General features: G+C 41.4%; 1 protein-coding gene across 8 annotated transcripts in view; it reads left to right on the top strand.

Moving 5' to 3' along the window:
- The window catches only part of LOC133389326 (solute carrier organic anion transporter family member 1B3-like), a 40037-nt gene that overhangs the window by 1561 nt on the left and 15521 nt on the right, over nucleotides 1-22955 (top strand). For all 8 annotated transcript variants that reach the window (XM_061636761.1, XM_061636764.1, XM_061636760.1 and 5 more), the window contains 8 exons: nucleotides 4482-4623; nucleotides 4847-4979; nucleotides 10287-10393; nucleotides 11980-12126; nucleotides 13639-13737; nucleotides 15945-16190; nucleotides 17362-17526; nucleotides 20439-20634. In XM_061636761.1, coding sequence (XP_061492745.1) covers nucleotides 4482-4623; nucleotides 4847-4979; nucleotides 10287-10393; nucleotides 11980-12126; nucleotides 13639-13737; nucleotides 15945-16190; nucleotides 17362-17526; nucleotides 20439-20634 — 1235 coding nt within the window. The remainder of the gene's footprint in view (nucleotides 1-4481; nucleotides 4624-4846; nucleotides 4980-10286; nucleotides 10394-11979; nucleotides 12127-13638; nucleotides 13738-15944; nucleotides 16191-17361; nucleotides 17527-20438; nucleotides 20635-22955) is intronic.

Below are 22955 nucleotides of genomic sequence, written 5' to 3'. Positions count from 1 at the left end.
TTTATGGGAGTTGTAGTCCTAAACTTCTGGAGGGCACCACATGGGGGAAGGGAGGCTTGTTTATAACAATAACCTATGAAGAACCAATCAATATGGCTTATAACAATGATACCAATGAGCAAAAGCCAATTGTTTGGAAATTGTTGGTGATCCTTTGGAATAACAACTTGTAGTCTGAAATATTTGACAGGCAAGACAGCCCACGATGTTCCCTAAATGGCTTTTCTAGCAGCAGCATTTCAGAGCACAGCCATCTCACAGTATTGTTTCTTGGGCACAGCTTGACAGCTGCTCTACAAGCATTTGCAGCTGGCTTTGGTCACACACAGGTAATCAGATTCAGGGGGAACAGAGAGGAGGGGCTAACTTATAGTTCTGATGCTGGAGCAGAGCCACCTGCTGGCTGGTCCCTTTATTGATTTCCAGGAGGAGCAACAATGTTAGGGGCCAGTGTGCTGATTCAAGACCTGCCCCATACCTGATATTGGGGCAGGGAGGTAATTTGGAATCAAAAGATCCCAACCCATTGTGTTTCTCATGGAACAACTGAAAGAAGGCTTTTCTTCTGCTATTTTTCAGTCTTGATTTTCAGACCAACCATATTGCTAAGGAAAGAATCTCATTATCTCTTGACGGCCAACTCTCTCTCTCTCTCTCTCTCTCTCTCTCTCTCTCTCTCTCTCTCTCTCTCCTCTTTTTGTGCAATGTAGTCAATATCATCCCAAGGTTCAACACCCAATTTGTGTTGTGTACTTACTTATAACCAGGTTATTCGAGCATTTCTAACTTTGGCCCAGTGCAACAGGACTTTATTTGTTTTGGAACCAAATGAAATGACAACAGGGCTGTATTGACAAAGTATTGGGTAATATTTAAGCGATCATCAGCAAGTCCTGCATTAACATAAAAACTGTGATTCTAATGAGAACAGCATTGATCCAGTGACTACCCAGTTGAATCTGCAGTGGAGTGGATGAAGTTCAAAGCCTACCTTGGTTTCTGATCTGTAAAAGTCTGGACTGTTGGTTAATTGTAGCTTTACATGGGAGAGTAAGTGCATATTTACCCATCCAGTGGAAGCTGGTCTATTAGGACAGGTAGGACAGTGCCCCACCCAACTCAATCTGCTCTCAGCCACCCTGTCTCCTTACTTACAACCAGTCTAGGGCACAGCACTGCCTGTCAGCTTCCATCTCCTCAGTCTCAGGGTTGCCTTTGTAAAAGTCGGTAGGGAGAAGGAGGACAAAACCACAGTTAGTTGGCTCTGCTTATCATTGGCTCTGGCTCCACCTATGTTTGGGCTCCCTGACTTCCGGCCCACCAGTCCCAATGGGCACCACCCATCACTATACCCATCCTCAGCAATGGCTGGTTGTGTCCAGTTTGAGAAGAATCCCATAACTGTAGGCGCACCCCATCCTGCTTTCGTGTGCTGCTAACCAGTAAATGTCAGAGTTGTGAGCATGTGCTCAGCTTACCGAGAGCCTCTTTCCCCGTTATTTGTTGTTATATATAACTCCTGGTATTCCAGAATTCTCATCCCATGGGAGATTAAGAGAACAGAAGGAAGGAGCTGCTTGTGTCTATCACAGCTATGGGGATCCTGGTTATCATCATTAAATTTTACCCGCAGCTAATAATTGCTGTCCTAGGCAATATATTGGCACAATATCAGTATCGGTATGCACCACTGAGGATACAGCAGTTTCTCAGTCTAATGTTGAGCCTGACCGACAACATGATTTAAGATGGTAAGGCAATGCCCACCCACCCCCAACCCCTCCATTCCCTGGTGGATGATGCTCAGACATATTCCACATAAATGAAAATATTGAGAATCTATTCCGGGTCTTTCACAAATGATGGATTTTTTAACCTTGTAGAAGCAAAAGTAGCTTTAAGAGTACATTATTCCACTATTGCAGCTGAATAATGATGATGTGTGAAAGCATGCCAAGGAAATAATTCAAAAAGCAACTGTAGCGCTGTAAAAGGTAGGTGCAGAGAAGTCTTTAGTGGCTCCCATTAACTTTTGTCTCAACAGGAAGGCTGTTGGGGAAGAGGTGTTCCTCCCCAAGAAATGAGGGTCACCATTCCTCAACCCAGTATGTGCCTTTACTTTCTCCCGTGTAAGTGAATGGCTGCTAATGCCATTCATGCCTATAGGCATTGCACATGGTGGTAGTGGTTTGGTGGAAGGAAAATCTGCCCCCTACCCCTGAGACCAGGTAGCATGGCTGCTATTGAATAACAGTCCTCCCTACAATGTATGGACCCTCTTTCCTTTCCTCTCCCATAATGACAATGGGCTCTCTGCCCCCCCCAGCATGATAAATGCATTTATTTACCAGAGTTGTGTAGGCTTATCGGCTTGAACGCTAAATCTTTTGGTCAACCAGAGAATACTGGATGTTGACAGAATATGATAACCCTGTCAAACTGCTCTTGCTCCCCTATAGCCCTAGGACTAAATGTACCCCCTGAAAAAGAATGTGCCCTTATTTTGGCAAACTATCCATGCCAAAGTATAGAAGAACATTTTTTTCTAGCTAGGGTTAATGCCATGCTCTCTGTGATGATGGAAGGTGCTTCCAAGGCACACCCTATGATCAGAGACTGTATCCATGTGGTTCTGGTGTTGTGGAGTCTATAGTAAACATGCTAGTGTATTGTAATTTTTATAAGGGTGCAAGGGACATGCTGCTGCACCCCATTTTGGAACAGTTTCCTGGTTGAGCTGATGGGAGTTCTTTTGAAAATATGTTTAAATTGTAATAGTCCCTAAGTTATTTTAAATGTTGCCAAATTTTTAAGCAATTTTAAGCAATTGAAATAGTCCCGTTTTCATTTTAAATGTTGCCAAATTGTTACTGACATTAGGGCTAAAATGCTTACTGATAAGCAGTTATAGAGCAACTGGTTATAATGTTTGCTCAGTTGTTTGTAATCGTCGCTGGATCAATAAACTTTGCATGAAAGTATTTACAACTGCTGTTATTTAGGGAAGTTGGAAAATTCTGACAAAAACAGAAATGGGAATGGGAAATGTTGATGTCTGCTTATTCCTCCCATGTCTGGAATGGAAACCAATCCAGTGAATACAAGCAATATTTGTGTTAGTTATTGCTTTCAGTCAACAAACAATGGGTGGTATTCATTGCTAGCCCTACTTAGGGTAGATCCATTGAAGTTAATGAACCAGAACTAAGGTTCATTAATTTCAGTGGGTCTACTCTAGGTAAGACTAAGTTGAATACAATTCAATATGTAATTTATTTTATATTGATGGGTTTAATATAATTACATTAATTGCATAAGTTACATACTTTCACCACAATAGACAGGAAGAGATTTTGGCAGAAGATGAACAGCAGAACAGAAACAATGTTGCACATGATGAATACAGCTTGGAACAGAAAATGATGCCTTATTATATCCTAACTGCTATTACTAATGAATTCTGTTCAATGCACCAGATTGCTCCTTGATGACTAAGAGATGTTATGGGACATAAGACAGCTTTCATCTCTTTGCCATCCACATGTCATTCTGAGCAGAGTGATGCCCCCCACTTCTATGTCCAGGAACCCGTTCACACATAGGGAGTTATCTTTCACAATGAACTTGCTGAAGTTATCGCTATTCATGCTAGTTCTATGTGGGAGCATCACATAAGTCCTCATTGAGAATGGCTGAAGGGTAGGGTAGTAGTGAAGTGGTTAATGCCGTCTAAGCATTTTGTGCTGCAAAAGACCTTGTATTGCCAAACCCACTTGTCATCTATGAGTATAAAAGGTAAAGGTGTCCCCGCACTTGTAGTGCGAGTCGTTTCCGACTCTTAGGGTGATGTCTTGCAACGTTTACTAGGCAGACCGTATATATGGGGTGGGATTGCCAGTTCCTTCCCTGGCCTTTCTTTACCCCCCAGCATATGCCGGGTACTCATTTTACCGACCACGGATGGATGGAAGGCTGAGTGGACCTTGACCTCTTTTACCGGAGACTCGACTTCTTCCTTCCGTTGGAATCGAACTCTGGCCATGAGCAGAGCTTTCGGCTGCGTTTCGGCCGCTTACCACTCTGCACCACGGAGGATCTTCTCTATGAGTATACCAACAGAAAATAAATTCTGAATCGGACTGATGTATCCAGTAGAACACAGGTGGGGAACTTGTGGCCCTCCAGATGTTGCTAAACAATTGCCTATGCTGATGGGAGTTGTAGCACAACAATATTTGTAGGGCCATAGATTTCCCTATCCCTGCAGTAGACTATCCCATGGTTTTGCTAACATGTATAGAGATATATGCAACTTTAACCTTCCATTGATTGAAAAAAAATACAGTTATCAATTTGAGTTTAGGGACAAATGGATCCCAAGAATGCCATAAAGATGAAATCTATGGGGGAAGATATTAAACATGACACCATTTGCAAATTAAAAAATTAAGCCTTTCCCCCTCTCTTCCACCTTTTATTAGGCTTTCCTGGCTGCACTGGCTTTTACCTACTTCAGCAAAGTATTTTCTGCGGCTATGATGAAAAGTTCTTTCACGCAACTGGAAAGGAGATTTGGCATCTCTTCCTCTACTGCTGGCTTCATGGATGGAGGCTTTGAATTGGGTAACTAGTACTTAATGGAAAGTGGGAGGGGGAGAAAAGCCATGGTGAAACCATTTTTAGTCAGTGGTGAAACCAATATTGCCATACCTTTACTGTCCCTGTTTTCTTGCAGTAGCCGCCCTAAAACAACAACAACAACAACCCACATCACTTTCTCAGGACAGGTGCCAAACAATTTAACAATAAATATTCCCCATCTGTAATGGTTTGCTATGTTTTCTAGGGAATTTGTTGGTGATTTCGTTTGTGAGTTACTTTGGAGCGAAATTTCATCGGCCAAGGGTGATTGCTCTTGGCTGTTTCATCATGTCCCTTGGGAGCTTTTTAACAGCAATGCCTCACTTCTTCATGGGATAGTAAGTATGTGTGCTCACATTTAGTTAGTTAGGCTGCAATCCAATGCTTTGGGTTCCCATTGAACACAATGGAGCTTACAGCCTTGGATTGCAGGCTTAGGTAGATAGATTTGTCACACCTCTGCTCCTGTCTCTTAATGTGATGGAGAATCAAACATATATAAGCTAAAGAGTAGAGAGACAGACAAATCTGTCTAATTTTGGTTCACATCAATTTCAAAGGTGTTCATTCCTGTGTCTGTTCCCTTCTGGTTCTACAATAATGTCTGTTTTTTAAAAAAAATCCTATGAAAATTCATATTTAAATTTGTATTTAAACACAAATTATGCAATTAAATAATGAAATGAAATATCTGCCACAAAATACAGCAGGGCCCTACTTTTTGGCAGCCTGCTTTTCTGTGTTCCGCTAATACGGTGGCTTTCAGATAGAGTAAGGCCCCACTCATACAGCGCTTGTTCCGCTTTTACGGCATTTTTTGCTCGTCAGGTGCCATTTTATTGATGGAGTTCTGCTTTTCAGCGGGTTTCGCTTTTAGGCGGAGGTCTGGAATGTAACTTGCCATATGAGTGGGTCCCTACTGTATGTAAATATGTATTTTATCACAAAATATGCATTTAAATATTATTTTATTCCAATGTACAAAATTCTAAACATATTTCATCCTAAAGCATGAATCTAAAACACATGTTGATACTTCCATTTTTTTCTTTTTTCTGCTTAGAATTTTATTGCAAAATTCAGATAAGTGTAAATTATGATGGATAACTGCATTCTAGTCCATGTGTTTGTCCACAAAGTGCGAATTAGGTCAGGTCACCTTGTCTGTGTACAAACATACATATAAAGCATATTCCTTCCCCCACCATATCCCAGAAACTGTAGTTTGTTAAAGGTGCAGAGAACTATAGCTCTGTGATGGGTAAACTAAAATTCCCAGCATTCTTTGGGGGAGGGGGAATGTGCTTTAAAGGTATGGCATGTATGGAGCCTTAAAATGCAGACTAGACAAAATTCTCCTCCACCCCAATGAAAGGGTCTCTCTGTCATGGCCACATTAACACCATACATTTATTCCACTATTATTCCTCTTTATACAGTCATGGCTTCCCCCAAGGAATCCTGGGAAGTGTTGTTTGTGAAGGGAGCTGAGAGTTGTTAAGATACCCCTATTCCCCTCACAGAGCTACAATTGCCAGAGTGGTTTAACCATGAATCCCTCTACCTCAGAGGTTCGAAGTAATTAGTTTCAAAAATGAATTACTTGTAATTTATTACTTTTTTCATGCTGGTCACTGACCGTAACAATAAAGATTATTATTTTTATTACTTTTTGAGGAATAAGTGGGTAATTCCTTTACATTTTGATTGTAATAGAATGAGGAGTCATTTTATTACTTTTAAGGAGTAACTGTAATGTTTCCAGCATTACTTTGGGGCATTACCTGGGGGGAGCAGGGGAAGGCTTCTGATCCTCTGATTTGTGGATGAAAATCATGTGCCTCAAACTGGGCTTCTGTGCAGCATCGCTCTTCCACCGTGCTCTGTGGGTGGGCAGGAGGTGACAAAGGAGGAGGTAGAGAGTGAGATGGGGGTAGAGTAGACGAAACAATTGTTTTAAAAAATGGACGGTGGTGGAGAAGAATGGAGTGGATGGAGAAAGGAGCCAGAGGGCAAGAACATGGATAAAAGAGGAGGAGGCAGCAGTAGCATGGAGATAAAGAACTGCGGAGGTGAAAGATGACAACGCCTGTGTGTGTTTGTGTGTGTGTGTGTGTGTGTGTGTGTGTGTGTGAGTGAGTGAGTGAATGAGAGAGAGAGAGAGAGAGAGAGAGAGAGGGAGAGAGAGAGAGAGTACTGTGTTTGAACTCGGAAGCCTCCGCCTCCCTCCCTGGCTACTTTGCTGCATTTGCAGTGTTTTAAATCTCAGGGGGAAATGTTTGCTTGGGGGGTGTCCCTTACTTGGTGGCAGGACAGGGTCCGGGAGATGGTTAAGTGAGAGAAATTATGCTTGCTGGCTGAGTGTGTGTGTGTGTGGGAGTTGCACTTGGTTTGATGTGCAAATATCTGAGTAGTGGCCACTGCCTCCCTCCCCACCTCCCTTACCAGCGGAGAGACCACCACGGCTATCTTACGGATAAAAAGAATTATTCTACTACCTCTGTGTGTGTGTGTGTTTATTTTTAATGTTGTTTTAGGGGGCTTAGTATGTAGCAGCCAAGGCCAACACTTTGTAGGCACTCTAGTTTTTAAAAAGTAATTTAAGTGTAATTGTAGTGATTACCTTTGAGTAACGGTAAAGTAATCAATTCCTTTCAGAACAATTGTAATTGTAATGGTAATTTATTCCTTTTGGGGGCCATGTAACAGTAATTGTAATTTATTCCTTTTTAAAAGTAATCTTCCAAGCTCTGCTCTTCCCAGGAAACTCTGGGAATTGCATGTCTGTGAAGGGAATAGGGGTCTCCTCACAACTCTCAGCACCCTTCACAAGCTATACTTCCTAGGATTCTTTGGGGGAAGCTACAACTGTTTAACGTGAAATAATAGTGGAAGAAATGTATGGTGTGAATGTGGTCATGATCTCACCTAAGATCTTTTTCAGAGGCCCCCCTCAGATTCTTCCTTTGGAGGGTAGGTGGGTGGCTAACTGGGAGAAGATTTTATCCATTGCAGATCCCCAAGCTTGGAATGCTTTGATTTTTAGAATGCCTGGCTTTTCATTTTGAGAGCATTTGATATTTTGGATGGCATTCCATGTTAGCCCTACTCAGAGTAGGCCCATTGAATTTAATAGATATGGCTGGCTTAGGTTTATTAATTTCAGTGGGCCTACTTGGAGTAGGACTTAGTTGAATACAACCTTATATATTTCTTATTTTATCGTTGACCTTTTTTAGCTGCTCTGCTTTTTAAAAAAATGTTGCTTTTAAAGTTCTATTGTACCACTGTTTGAAGAAAGGGGGGTTGATATGGGAAGTGTGGCAGAGATGTCTGAAATACATAAATATGATCAGAAAAATATTACCTAAAACATTACCTAAACCAGGGTTAGGTCCCAGAGGATGGTCTGGAGACACATGAGGCCACCTGAAGCTAAGCAGGTCTTACTAAAGCTAAGCATGTCTGGGTCTGGTCAGGGCGACCACCTGGGCACCAGCTTAGGTTTCATAATGGAAGACAAATAGGATAGAAATCTAAGGCAATGGATGCATTATAAACAACCCTCACCAACTTAAACCCAAAACACCGAATGCCAGCCCCAGTTTAGGGGGGGAAAGGCCTTATTGAGGAATGCTTTGGCAAGTCTTCAGAGGACCACACTTGGGAGACAACCACCAAGAATATTTCTTTCTATGCGCTTGATAGCCTAGATCAGTGGTTCCCAAACTTTCTTTCCCACAAACTACTTGAAAATTGCTGAAGGTCTTGGCAGATCACTTAATGATTTCCCTGCGTGTTGTAGCAATTGTAATACACTGTGCTAGGTGCTGTGTGATTTTTAATTGTATTTTAATTGCTTCTTTTATTTATCATATTGAATGTTAAAATATTACAATTTGCATCCTATGGAATTCAGACTGTAATACAATATGAGAAATAAAAGAAGCAATAAAATACAGTTAAAACTCAATATGAAAATTAAATATGGTCATGGTGGGGACCATCTGAATTAAGCTCACAGGCCACTGGTGGTCCACTGACTATAATTTGGGAGCTCCTGGCCTAGAATTTGAAGACTTCCCTATTTCCCTTACAGACCTTCAATTCCCAGAGTTCACTGGGAAGAGGGATTGATTTTTAAACCACTTTGGGAACTGTAAGAGAATAGGGGTCTCCTAAGAGAATATGGAAGTCAACGCCCTCAGCAAATGACAGCTCCCAGGATTCTTTGGGGAAAGCCATGACTACTTAAAATGCTATAATACTGCTTAAAATGTATAGTGCAGATGGGGCCTAAGTGTAGATTTCTATCCCAGTTTGTATCTGTAGTGGATTTGAAAATGTTTTTATATATGAAAATGGTTTTAACTTCTTTTATATAAGAAATAGTTTTAATAGTTTTTTATATATGAAATGGAGAGAGAGAGAGAGAGAGAGTTGATGGGTTTTTATTAAATTATTTTGAAATGTTTCATAGGAAGTGGTTCATAAATGCAAATCAGTCAGTCAATAGTGCTGTTTGATGAATGATATTTGATCTTGTTAAAGAGGAACACAGGAAGTTGCCTTACACTGAATCAGACCATTGTTCTATTTTGCTCGATATTGTCTCAACTGACTGGCAGAGGCTCTCCTGGGTATCAGGAAGGGAACTGTTCCAGCCTTACCAGGAGATGCAGGGGACTGAACCTGGGGCATTCTGCATGCAAAGCAGGTGCTGTCCCACTGAGCCCTTCCCCATTAAGAATTAAACTCTGGAAAGAAATTCTGACACTTTGTTTTATTACAGGCATGGAGGGAGAGTTTTGCTCCTGTGAAATGCAGCCCACGGGGAAGGGAAGCTTATCTTTTTCCTCCACAGTCCTGACTGGAATGGAATGCACCTTTCTCCTTTTCATTCTAGCTTTGTTCCCTGTAGCAGCCTCCTCCCTCCATCATGCCAGTAATTAAAGAAGCACACTAAAATACTACATTCCTTTCCTCTGTCTTCATCTTCCTCCGCCCAAAAATCTAAGATCACTAATCCAACAACACAAAGATGTAAGCAGAACGGACATGTTGCACTGAACACAGGAACAAGCTGTCTTGACACATGTAGAAGTGTTTGTATGAAAGTGTGTACACTTCTTGATTTGTACAGCCCAACTATTGTCTACATAGGTACTATTGCATACAGACTGTACACTAATTGAACATGAACAGACTGTACATGAATGGAATGTGAATAACTATGAGTATGCAGCTCAACTGTTTGTGTACACAGGTACATGGATTGCACACTTGTTGAATGTAATGTGTGAACACCCCTACTAGTTGAGCTGCTCAGCTGGTTCATAGTTGCATTCCAGCCATGGCTACTTAGAAGTAAATCTTATGCATAGGATGGAGGTGTTTTTGGTCTCTCTCCAGGATTGCAATTTTCAGCTACAGTGATGTGTCTTTTTTCTGTCCATATTGACTGAGCAACTCTTGACAATGCACTGAATTCTGAAATTTAGCAGAAATCCCCATTCTTTACTTTACTGCTTCTTTTCTACACTGTATATTATTGAAACGATCATTAAACTAGTCCCCAACAACAAAGGAAATCTCTCCATATTCCTTCATCTACCATGACTAAGTTTACCCTTCTTTCTTTTCAGTTATAAATATGAGACGTTATCACGTGCATCTGAGAACTCAACATTCAACATCTCTCCCTGCCTACTAAACCAAACAGTTCGAGGATTAGAAGGGATGCCAGGGTCGGGTAAGGTTGTGGTTTCTCAGTGGAAGGTTGAAAGTTGCCCAATATTGAGCAGGAAAGTCTGAAGGGGACTTCTGAATGCACTTAGAAGCCTTCAGACCTTCCCACTCAACATGGAAATATCAGAGGTGGAGCAGGCAGAGACAGGGTTTTGGGAGACAAAGCTGCTACCTGCACATCCACTCCTCTGCACACTTTATGCCCACTCTTGTTCTTTTAAAGAGGCCTAGTACTGAGTGCCCTCCAGATGTTGTTGGACTCTAACTCCCATCAGCCCAGCCAAGGTCAGGGGTGATGGGAGTTAACAGGCCAACAACATCTGCAGGACACCACATGGGCTAGCTATCTCTGCCATATATTATGCTCAATGTGAGGCTGCTGCCACTCCTATTTCAGATTCTTTCTCCTATATTCTGCATTGTATCACTTTCTCCATGTTGGAACACCATCATGTTACTGCATTTTCCCACAACCAATCCATATCATTGGCTACCACCAGTGAGTCTGGGCATGGAAATGCATGTGATTCTATCATAGCACAAGGCAAGGGATCTTTCTTTATGTTACAGGAAAATGTGTGGATCAGGATATTTCCTGTAGGAATTTGCAAACACCAGGTTCCTCATCCATGGCGACACTCGTGTGATATGTACCCATATATATATCACATATACATATTAGTATGCACTGTGTGCTTGAATCCATCTGCTCAGCTGGGGAGCCCTTACCTACCACTACACTGTCAAGTGTATTATGGAGGCAAATAGGGATGGAAAGATCCCTCTATTTCAGTCCTCTCTGTTTCTCATTTTTCCAAGCTTAAATTCCATTCTCCACATTTCTGCAGCAATTTGCAGATTTCAATTTGAAATGCAAATTGAATTGAATTTCTTGCCCATTCCGAGAGGCAAAATATACTTCTGGTCCCCAGACCATAGTGTGGAGAATAGTGTAGCTCCTGAGAGTAGGGATGAGGGAGAAATTTGATTCAGTTCACATGTAAAGGTGAATTTACTTAGTCCACACTTTCCGAAACAATATATGAACTGAAACACAGCCCATCCTTCAAAATTCACACTTCTTCAGATTTTGCAGTGCAGGTCTCCAGCCAAGTTATGTGTATAGAAATGCATATGCTATGTTAAGTGTGCACATATATGCACATATTAGTGAAAATAACATACCAAACTGCATTATATTAGGGGAAATTGCTTTGTAAAAATGTGTATGTCAGGCAAAATTGCATACAAAAATAAGTATATTAGGAGGAATTTGCACTAAAATGCTGATGAATTTTCATGAGGAGTTTTTTTTAAAAAAACCCATAATATTGCAAACTGATGTGGAACTGTGGAGAGCTGAACTGAAGATGAGAAAAAAGGAGAAACAGAGAGGTTCACCTGAGAGTCTACGCATTGCTCACTCCACCCCTAAAACATGTTTGGTGAACGGCATCACTGTGTGTTCCAGTTTGCCACCTCCATCCCCAACTGGCATTGTTTGGGAGGATGTTATGATCTGTGTTTCTCTGCAGAAGGTGTGGCCACGTTAATGGCTCATTCTCCTACTATAATTGCTATTACTTGCAGGCTGTGACAAGGAAGTTACATCTTATGCATGGATTTATGTCTTGATGGGGAATCTTCTACGTGGGATAGGTGAAACACCAGTAACTCCACTGGGCATCTCTTACCTTGATGATTTCTCTAGAGAAGAAGATACTCCTTTTTATATTGGTAACGTCACATAGGGAAGTTGTTTTTAGTACTCAGCAGTCCCTAACAATATCTGATACACAAAGGCAGATTTTCACATTGGAGTGCTCAAAGTTTGCCCCTGCTCTCCACTGAGTTGGGGGGTGTGCCAAAAAGCCCCTTCCATGGTAAAATTTGACTTTGCTCATCAGCACAGTTAGGAGCATTTTGCATTCATGGTGTCCAAATTTGAATTTTATGTCATTGCTTTTTGTCTTGTGTAATTTTCTAAAACTGTCATTTATATATTTTTTTAATCTGCTGCGGCTTAAGGAGAGTATACTTTCTGCAAAAAAAAAATATCAAACTTTGGAACCACATGAGGTAAAAAAGTAACAAAAGCACTATTACAGTTTCTTTATTACTCAGGAAAACATTTGTGAGTCCTTTTTGGATTCACCAGTCCTGACTGGGCCTTTCCCCACATTATGCAGTCTGCTGAAGGACACTTAAAAAAAATACAGCCACTTCTGGCCAACTAATGTGTGTATGTTTATAAAGCTGCAATCCTATGTCCACTTACTTGAAAGTAAACCCCACTAAACTCTATGGGCCTTACTTCTGAATAGACGTGTAGGATTACACCATTGAACATGTGTTTTAAAAGTTTGATCCCAGTTCTTCACACTTTAAATTTGCAAATGGATTATTAAAACTAGTGCTACACTAAATTTTCACCTGTGAAGAGTGGGTTTTGAAAGAGTATGAAAAGCTACCCATTCCTCATCCCCGACTGTCTAGTTTACAGTCCCAATGTTGTAGCTGCTTTGCCACTATATTTAAGGGTTCTCCCCTCTGGTTCACTACATGATCTCTACCAATTAGGGATCCTATAGCGAATGTGATAATGTTACTGTGCTAGGCCACAAATCAGATCACAATGTAGCTGGGAACAAATAAAGCCAATCCTTGGCCCTTGGTGAAAATGAATGGAAGAAGGGAAGTGTGTTCTCATTTAGCAAGGCAACAGGGCCACTGTTCTGCGTTTTGGCATGCTATGCTGTGGTGATTGAATTGCTGCAGCATGGGAAGACATAGACTGGCAGCAGAGATGCAATCCAACTCCCCCCAACATTTATTTTGGACAGTTGGTCCTTCTCAATAGGCAAATACTTTTGCCTCCATTTGGAGGGCGCTTTGAAAGATCACCGAAAGGGCAGAGCACAGCTCAGCTCTGCATATAACATCTTAGGTATAATTACAACATCTGCATTAAACTAAAGAGTGAGGGTGATCCTATGGGTGAGTAGTATACCCAACACATTACTCTCTCTCTCTCTCTCTCTCACTCACTCACTCACTCACTCACTCACTCTCACTCTCACTCTCTCTCACTCTCTCTCTCACACACACACACACGAGTGCTATCTCATGAAATTCACCTCCACAAATGGCAAAAGAAGCCATCGACAGGGACTAAGCAAAACAGGTCAGAATATGCACTGTTATGTGTATTGGAATCTACTGATACTACTATTTTCTTTATTACTGCAGGTTGTTTGCACACAATAGCAATGATTGGCCCAATGGTTGGATTCCTTTTGGGATCTCTGTTAGCCAAACTGTATGTGGACATTGGCTTTGTGGATCTAGGTAAGATGCAAGATGAAGATGGGTAATAGTAAGATGAGGCATGTCACATGGCTTGGCTTACTGGTTTGAATCGTACAGAGCGGTTAGCTCTGCAGTAAGGGTGTGCATCAAATTTGGATGGATCCCAAGCTAAAGAGGGATGCTTTAGGAAGAGCTGGGGCTTACCCAAACCAAAGCAGGTTCTCTCCAGAGCACCTTGAACTGAAGCAGGGACCTCCAAAGTGCTTTGAGATGCTTCAGAGATTCACAAAACAAAACATGCAGTGGCAAACATGCAGTGGCAAAAGTGAAATCTTTCTCCCTGAGCTTGCCATATAAGGAAAATACCAGGGTAGGGAGATGGGAGAGTGAGGGTTCTTTTGTGACTCTCAAGCCTAGCTTTTAATCAGAGGGAATCATTTTTACCAGAGCTGTCCAATCGCAGTGCTTGGGGGAGGAATGTTAAAGTAATATATCACCTTGTTCCTGTCTGTTCAGTGTTTGTTACTAATTCTGTTGGTGGTGCTTGCTTGGAAAATGCTGGACATTTAAGTCTTTCTGCTACTGCCACATGCCCACTCCTGCTGAATCAGCTTTGCACTTAGTTTCTGTGACTTTGGGGGCCAATTCAGCAGAACACAAACCTGAAGATGTTTTCCCAGTCATCATAACTCTCTAGCTTCTGCACCTATCCTTCTAATTATGCAGCCACGAGAGTGGCTGTATACTATAGCCAATGTGGATTTTTCACATTCCGCAATGTTAAATAGAAAATACCCCCATGCCATTCTGATGCTTCCCATAAGCTCATTTCAAAACAAAACCTTACAAAATTTACAGTCCTGAACTCAGAAACTCTTACTTAACAACTCTCTCAATTTTTATGGCGGTAAACAAAGCAGTCAGAAAGTATCGAGAGTTCAAAGTCTAAAGAGAGAGAGAAAAAACCCAGACCCCTTTTGGACTTTTTTCTCTGAGAGTTCTCATAATCTGTTGAAATTCATTAAAAATCAGCCATGTTCACAGAGGACCTGTAATCCTCTTACTGACCTTGCCCCATACTCTGACCTTCATCTTCTGCAGTTTAAAAGTTAAAAAAAAAAGCCTGGCTGATTTTTAATTAATTTAATAAATGTTGCATTGAACTGAATGATAATGGCGGGCATGCTCAGTAAGGGCCAACTGTCAGTGTTCTAAAAGCCAGACTCACAGTTGCTTGGCTTGCCTAATCAGGGGGCCACATCCACATCAGACTTTGATTTCATATGAGACAGTCATGGCTTCCCTCAGAGAATCCTGGGAAGTGTAGTTTGTGAAGGGTGCTGAGAGGAGACTGCTATTCTCCTGACAGAGGTCCAGTAGCCAGAGTGGTTTAATAGTCAGCCGCTCTGATTGAAGCTCTGTGAGGGGAACAGGGTATCTCCTAGCAACTCTCAGCACCTTTCACTAATTTCACTTCCCAGGATTGTTTGGGAGAAGCCATGACTGTCTAAAGTGAAATAAAGGTCTGGTATGGACGTGGCCAGGGACAGCTTTGGTTTAAATTTGGGTGGGAGGCTACATGTGCCTGCTATAGAATATAAAGGTGGGGGAAACTCTGAAAAGCAATGATAATGTTCACAATGTTCCCTTTTGGGAAGGAAATGGGCTTCCCTTCTGCCCAGTGCCCACCCATCCAATCTCCTCCCCTCCCCCTCCTCCAAATATCTATGGGCTATAGGTACATTCTTAAACCTCAAGGTTTTTGCCTATTAGTGAATATTTTAGAAGTTACTCAGTGCCCCTCTGCAATCTATGCTACTTCCCCACAAAACAACAGGAGGAAAGTGAATCCCTTTTCATTCTACTGCTCCTGTAAACAACTCTATCCATTCCTCCTTACTGCCCTTTATTCCTGGACCTCTTTCCCAGGACACCTACTGACATACTGCCCACCCGTATTTCAATTTCCAGAACTGAATGGATCTCCTTCTCTGTTTCCTTCACATCCCTCTTCCTCCCTGCTCTCCCCTTTGGTTGCCTCCCGTGTTGAAGGTGATAATGGTTTATACCTGCCCTTCAGCCATAGTTCCCAGGGCAGGTTACAACAGTTTTAAAACACATAATTAAAACAGTTTAAAAACAACCTAGATTTGGGTTGGCACACTTTTTTTTCCCTTACTCTACAAAGCGCCATGAAGATTTGATGAACAGACGATAGAACTTTGATTATCTGTCTCTTATTCTAGATACGGTAACTATAACTCCAACTGATTCCCGTTGGGTTGGTGCATGGTGGTTGGGCTTTTTGGTCGCCGGCATCATCAATCTGATTTCTGGAATTCCTTTCTGCTTTCTGCCTAAAAGTCTGGACAAAGAAGGAGAGAATGCTTCTGTCAAGAAAACACTGTATGCCCAGAAAATGAATGGTGATGAAAGCCATGTGCAGAAGTCTGAAAGTCAACAAGAAGTGGGGTTCACAACAAAACTGAAAGGTAGAGACATATGAGAACTGCCCTGGCAGCTACAGTAGACAACCCAGGGTCTATTTAGACATGACAGGCTCTGGGTAGTCAGGTTCTGCATCTCAGAGGAGTAGGCTGTCAGATGAAGGGGCAGGGGCAGAATCCAAACAGGTAAGGGTTACGTTCCGGTGCAACAAAGGAGGTTTATGCTCAGTGGCAGAGCATCTGCTTTGTCTGCAAAAAGTCCTAGTTTCATTCCCTAGCATTTCCAGGGAGGACTATAAAGGTTCCTGTCTGAAAACTTGGAGAGCCACTGGTAGACTGTTTTAATTATCTGGTTTAAAATTGTTGCAACCTGCCCTGGAGCCTCTGGGCGAAAGGTGGGTAGATAACAACAACAACAACAACAACAACAACAATAATAATAAATCAATGTGCACTAGATAGACCAATGGACCAATGATCTTACTCATTATAAGGCAGTTTCTTGTGTTCAGACCAATTCCAGTATTTTTGTTAGGAACCTTTAATTATAATAATTGGGGAATCTTCAGTGTTTTAAAAGGCAGTGGTGGCTAGTGCTCATTGGGACTGGTGGGGTGGAAGGCAGGAAGACCAACTGTAGGTGGTGTCAGAGCCAATGATAGGCAGAGCCAACTCATTCTAGTTTTGTCCCCATCCTCCTCCTTCCAGCTGAGTTCTACAAGGGCAACCCTGAGACTAAGGAGGGGGAGGAAGCTGGCAGGGAGTGTCACACTCTGGAGTGGTTGTAAGTAGGAAGGCAGGCAGGTGTGGGCTGACCGAGGGCAAATTGAGGGTGGTGGGGAAGTGTCCCATTTGTGCTAATGGACCAGCCTCCGCTGATTAAATGTCTTGCCAGGACTGAATCAAGATTACCTGGGTATTTAAATGGAGGTAGTTAGAGGAACCATTTCCTCACTGGGAAGTGGATGGAAAAAGTATAGGAGGTACTGATCATGTATAAATTAACATGTCATATGGAAGGTCAAAACAAATAAACAACAGCAAACTAACTAGGATGTTGGTTCCTGATTGGGTAGCCATGTACTGTACACAGATCTCACAGGTCTGATAGGTATCATTTCTTTGATTTTGATTTTTTAATAATAATAATAATAGTTGATGAGTCATACATTGCACAGGCCTGCCCTACATTAACCTACACATCTCTTTCTCTCAGGTTTCTTTAAGTCGCTGAAGAGAGTATTGGGTAACCGAATGTACTTCACATTGTTGTGTGTGTCGTTGCTGCAGTTTAGCAGCTTTATTGGTTATTTGACATACACCCCAAAATACATAGAGCAACAGTATGGTCAGCCGGCAACCAAGTCTAACTTTGTAACAGGTGAGTCTTGTGTGTAACAAAATGTACAAAATGCGCCGAGATACACACATTGGAGATTATGCACAATGACCAGAGAATATACAGAAGTCAGTTGATATACATATTCCCCAGGCCCTGTTGGAGATAATGCATAATGGACAGAGGATGTACAGAATTCAGCCACGATATGCACACGATATGCATAAAGCCTGTTGCAGATTTTGCATAGTGGATGGAGAATGTACAAAATTCAGTCAGTATATGTACATTCCCCAAGGCCTTTTGGCAGTTATGCAAAATAACTAGACAATGTACAAAATTTGGTCAATATATGCACATTTTCCAAAGGCTGTTGGACATTATGTATATTGACTGGGAAATGTGCACATTTTCCTTTTCATGGAAGTTTACTGTGCATATTATCCATGAGGCCTGGGAAATGTAAATAATGGCTCATTATTATGCACATTAACTGCTCAACTTATATTCCCCTTAACACACACACACACACACACAGATATGTATACCTGCTGTTACATATGATTTCCTTAGGTGCCTGTCCTATCCAGTTTGTTGACTAGATCCATACTAGCTTGGTTTTATCAATGCTTCTAGACAAGTCTTAAGTAAAATCCAGCCTCCACATCCTCCCTCTCTTAGGTAGGAATTGGGGGGGGGAGAATCTGTGGCGCTGGCTGGGGCTGATGGGAGTTGTAGTTCAAAAAAGTAACTTTTCCAAGCTCTGCTCTTAAGATATAACCAATTTTTGCATGAAAGTTCCTGAGATCAAGAAGAAGGTTTTGTCTATGTTTGGATATGATTGGATGCCATTTTGAATCAAGATGGTGGACTGAACCTTATAAAACTGCATAGATTTTATGCACTGACTTTCAAAACTGTGTTTGATGTTTTTAGCCTTTTTATTGTAATACTAGGGCACCCACCCTAGCACCTAACCCCTAGCCCTTCTGCCACTACTGCTGCCTCCAACCCACACTCCCTTCCTCGCCCACCCTCCTTTCCTCACCCATCCACTCTCCCTTCCTTTCCCACCCACTTGGTGGCTTCCCTCCCTCCCTTGCCCACTTGCCAGCGTGCCGCTGCCATGACCCCACAGCATTTAGAAGGCTGTCATCACATGTTTACAGCGTAATGCCAGCCTAAGCAAAATATTGTTTGTTATTATGTGCCTTCAAGTTGATTATGACTTATAGCGACCCTATGAATCAGTGACCTCAAATAGCATCTGTCATGAACCACCCTGTTCAGATCTTGTAAGTTCAGGTCTGTGGCTTCTTTTATGGAATCAATCCATCTCTTCTTTGGTCTTCTTTTTCTACTCCCTTCTGTTTTTCCCAGCATTATGGTCTTTTCTATTGAATCATGTCTTCTCATTATGTTTCCGAAGTATGAAAAACCTCAGTTCCATCATTTTAGATTCTAGTGACAGTTCTGGTTTAATTTGTTCTGACACCCAATTATTTGTCTTTTTCACGGTCCACGGTATGTGCAAAGCTCTCTTCCAACACCACATTTCAAATGAGTTGATTTTTCTCTTATCCATATTTTCACTGTCCAACTTTGACATCTGTGCATAGAGATCGGGAATATCATGGTCTGAATGATCCTGAGTTTAGTGTTCAGTGATACATCTTTGCATTTGAGAACCTTTTCTAGTTCTGTCATAGCTGCCTTCCCCAGTCTTAGCCTTCTTCTGATTTTTTGATTATTGTCTCTATTTTGGTTAATGGGCTATGTTTTTAGTCTGTGATATTTTATATGAAGGTGCAGTTTATAAATATGAAAATGAATTTTAAAAAGCCTACACTGATTTCTTAGAATTCCTGAGTGCTGCCAGGTACAAGGCTTCTAGGCTTACAATAAAAAAGGCAAGGTGGAGGGCTGTGTGAAAGTGACCCCTAGTCACATCCTAACTAGTGGATGGTGAAATTGGGACAGGGCATTTTGCCCAATATTCTTGTGGAGAGGCAGTCAAATTTTTCTAACTGTTGGGGAGGAAGAAAAGCATCTTTTGAGAAATGTTGGCTCAGTTGATACTGAATGGAACTATAAATTGTAGGTTTACTGTGATGGATGAGGAGGTTACAAGTTAAGAGAGGATTGCTGGAAGTAGTGGTGGACGAATCTGTCAATTCTGGTTTCTCACAATTTCTCATTTTTCCAGTCTTAAGTTCATCTTGTCACATTTCTTCATCAGCTTGAGATTATTATTATTTAATATTATTGTTTTTAAAAAAGGAAATTCACCAGAAAATTCTTTCTAGAGCCATTTCAGCTGAGCTAAAATGCTGAAATAGATACATGAATGGGATCCAAGTGGTCAAATCCAAAGGGATATTTATTTTATTTATTTATTTTTTATTCAATTTTTATACCGCCCACAGCCAGAAGGCTCTCTGGGCGGTGCACAACAGTAAGTAAAATACAATAAAATCACATAAAAAACACTAAAAGGCAAACATATTAAACAATTAAACAATCTTTGATTAATATCTTTGAATGAATTCATCAAACTTCACCCACCTAGGGCTGGCTGGGACTGATAGAACCTGTAGTCCAAAGCGTCTGAAGGGCACCAGAGGGCGAAGGCTGGTATAAATAAATAAATAAATAAATAAGCAAGCTTATAAATAAGCTGGTATAAATAAATAAATAAATAAATAAATAAGCAAGCCAAGAATTGCCAAGCTGGATCATTAGATTGTCAAGCCTACTGACTGGCACAATAAAGAAGGGAAAGAGGAGGAACACTGTATGGTTAATGTCACTCCCTTTATTCACTTTGACATTTCCAGTGCATTCCAGTTTCCCCTTCCATCCCACCCTTTCCATCCATACACACTTACTTGTTCTCCTTGTTCAGGCAGTTGCAATGGAACAATGTGACCTTTTTTCTCTGTCATTTCTTTCAGCTGTAACATCCATACCAGCTGTCTGCCTTGGTATATTCCTAGGAGGGCTCATCATGAAAAAGTACAAACTCAGCATAATTGCTGCAACAAAAATGGCATTTTCGCTGTCATTTCTGGCATACCTCATTTCACTTCTCTACTTAGCAGTGGGTTGTGAGAACCGCACTGTGGCTGGATTAACAGTATCCTACGACGGGTATGTAGCATGTAGTATATGTATAGTAAATATCAGATGCACTCTCTCCTTTTGGAAGAATGATGGAATCATAGAATTGAAGAGAAGAACACAAGGAGAGCCCTGCTGGATCAGGCCAAAGGCCCATCTAGTCCAGCACCCACTTCTCACAATGGCCAACCAGATGCTTATGGGAAGCCCGCAAGCAGGACCTGAGGACTGGAGGTGGATGGTTGAATGGTTTTATTTGTTTAACAAAATTTATATACTGCTTGATTGTGAAAAAACTCTTAAGCAATTTACAATGTAATTTAATGTATTATATTGAGGTACCACCTTTTCCAAGGTGGTATACATGGTTGTCTTCCTCCCATTTCATCCTCACAACAACCCTGTGAGGTAGGTTAGGCAGAGAGCTGGTGCTTAGTCCAAGTACGGATGGGTGAGAAATTCAATTCAGTTTGCATTTAAAACCGAATTAATCCAATTCACACTTTCTGAAACAAAATGAGAATAGAAACACAGCCATCCTTTGAAATTTGCACTTATTCAAATTTTGCAATGCAGTTCACCAACCAAACAATGTTTACAAAAATGCATATATTAGGGAAAATTGTACACAAATGAATATATTGGTAAACATAACTTACAAAAATGCATTATATTAGGATAAATTACTTGCAAAATGTGCACATTAGAAAAAGCTTCATACAGAAATTATTTATTGGTAGAAATTTGCGCTAAAAAGCTAAATAATTTTCATGAGGATTTTCAAACAAATCATGAATTGTTGCAGAAATGTGGAGAACCACATTTAAGATTAGAAAAATGAGAAACTGAGAGAAATGAAATTGACAGATCATCCCATCCCTAGTCCAAGGTCACCCAGTGAGCTTCATGGCTGGTTGGGGATTTGAACCCTGGTGTCCCAAAGCCTAGGACTCTAACCATTACACTATACTGGCTTTCTATCAAAGGTTATCTAGCCTAGTTCAACCCCTTGCCAGTACAGGAAATCCATTGTGACAGCATCCATCCTTGGCTTAGAAACTTTAACCAAGGAGAATCCACCACTTTCCAAAGCAGCCTACTTCACTGCCAGACAGCTCCTACCTTCAGAACGTTCCTGCTAATGGTTAGTCAAAATCCCCTTTCTTGCTGTTTGAATCCATTGATTTGTATCCTACCCTCAGAGCAACAAAAAGCAAATTTGCTTTATCACCTGTGTCAAGGCTGGGGAACCCATTGCCCTCCTGATGTTGTTGGATTCCATCTTCCATCATCTCTGAGTTATTGGCCATGCTGGCTGGGGGGTGATGGGAAATGTTAAATGAATGGATGAATATAAGACAAAAGCAATACAATTGAGGATGGGTTTTTAAAAAAAATATTTATTAGATTTATTAGTTGCTTGATACCTGAAGGTCCCCAAGCGACTTACACAATGTTAAAACAAAAATGTATAAAGCACACTATAAAAGCATAGAAATAAACAACAACAAAACAATAGCAGTAACACCCCCACACCGCCACAGGAAGGTTTGACAGCTAGTGCAAAATGCGGCGGCCAGACTGCTAACAAGAACCAAGCGGTCTGAGCATATAACACCTGTGCTGGCTCACCTGCACTGGCTTCCAATATGCTTCCGGGCCAGATTCAAAGTGTTGGTACTAACCTATAAAGCCTTATACGGCGCGGGACCACGATATCTGCAGGAACGCCTCTCCCTATATGAACCGGCTCATACACTACAGTCTACTACGAAGGCCCTCCTCCGGGTCCCGACCCATAGGGAGGCCCGGAGGGTAGTAACAAGATCTAGGGCCTTCTCAGTGGTGGCCCCCAAATTGTGGAATAGTCTCCCCGAGGAGGTACGCCTGGTGTCGACACTATTATCTTTTCAGCGCCAGGTTAAAACCTTTCTCTTCTCTGAGGCATTTTAATTTAAGTTAATTTAAGTAAATGTTGTAATTTCATTTTAGATGGTGTACTTTTATATACTTGTTATATTAGATCCTGTAATTTTATTATTGTACATGTTTCTATGTTCACCGCCCAGAGAGCTGTTTGCTAGTCGGGCGGTATATAAGCTTAATAAAATAAATAAATAAATAAATATTAAAACAAAACCATCATCTCAATTTAGCAAATGCCTGGGAGAAAAGGTACGTCTTTACCTGGTGCCAAAAAGATGTCAATGAAGGCACCAGGCAGACCTCACTGGGGAGCATATTCCATAGATGGGGAGCCACAACTGAAAAGACCCTCTCTCTTGTCACCATTCTCCGTGCCTTCATCAGAAGGGGCATCTGGAGAAGGGCCTCAGAGGAAAATCTAAGGG

Source organism: Rhineura floridana, chromosome 7, assembly GCF_030035675.1.
Source record: "Rhineura floridana isolate rRhiFlo1 chromosome 7, rRhiFlo1.hap2, whole genome shotgun sequence".
NCBI classification, from domain to species: domain Eukaryota; kingdom Metazoa; phylum Chordata; class Lepidosauria; order Squamata; family Rhineuridae; genus Rhineura; species Rhineura floridana.
The sequence above is the reverse complement of the archived record's forward strand: the minus strand, read 5'-3'. Positions and strand labels throughout refer to the sequence as shown.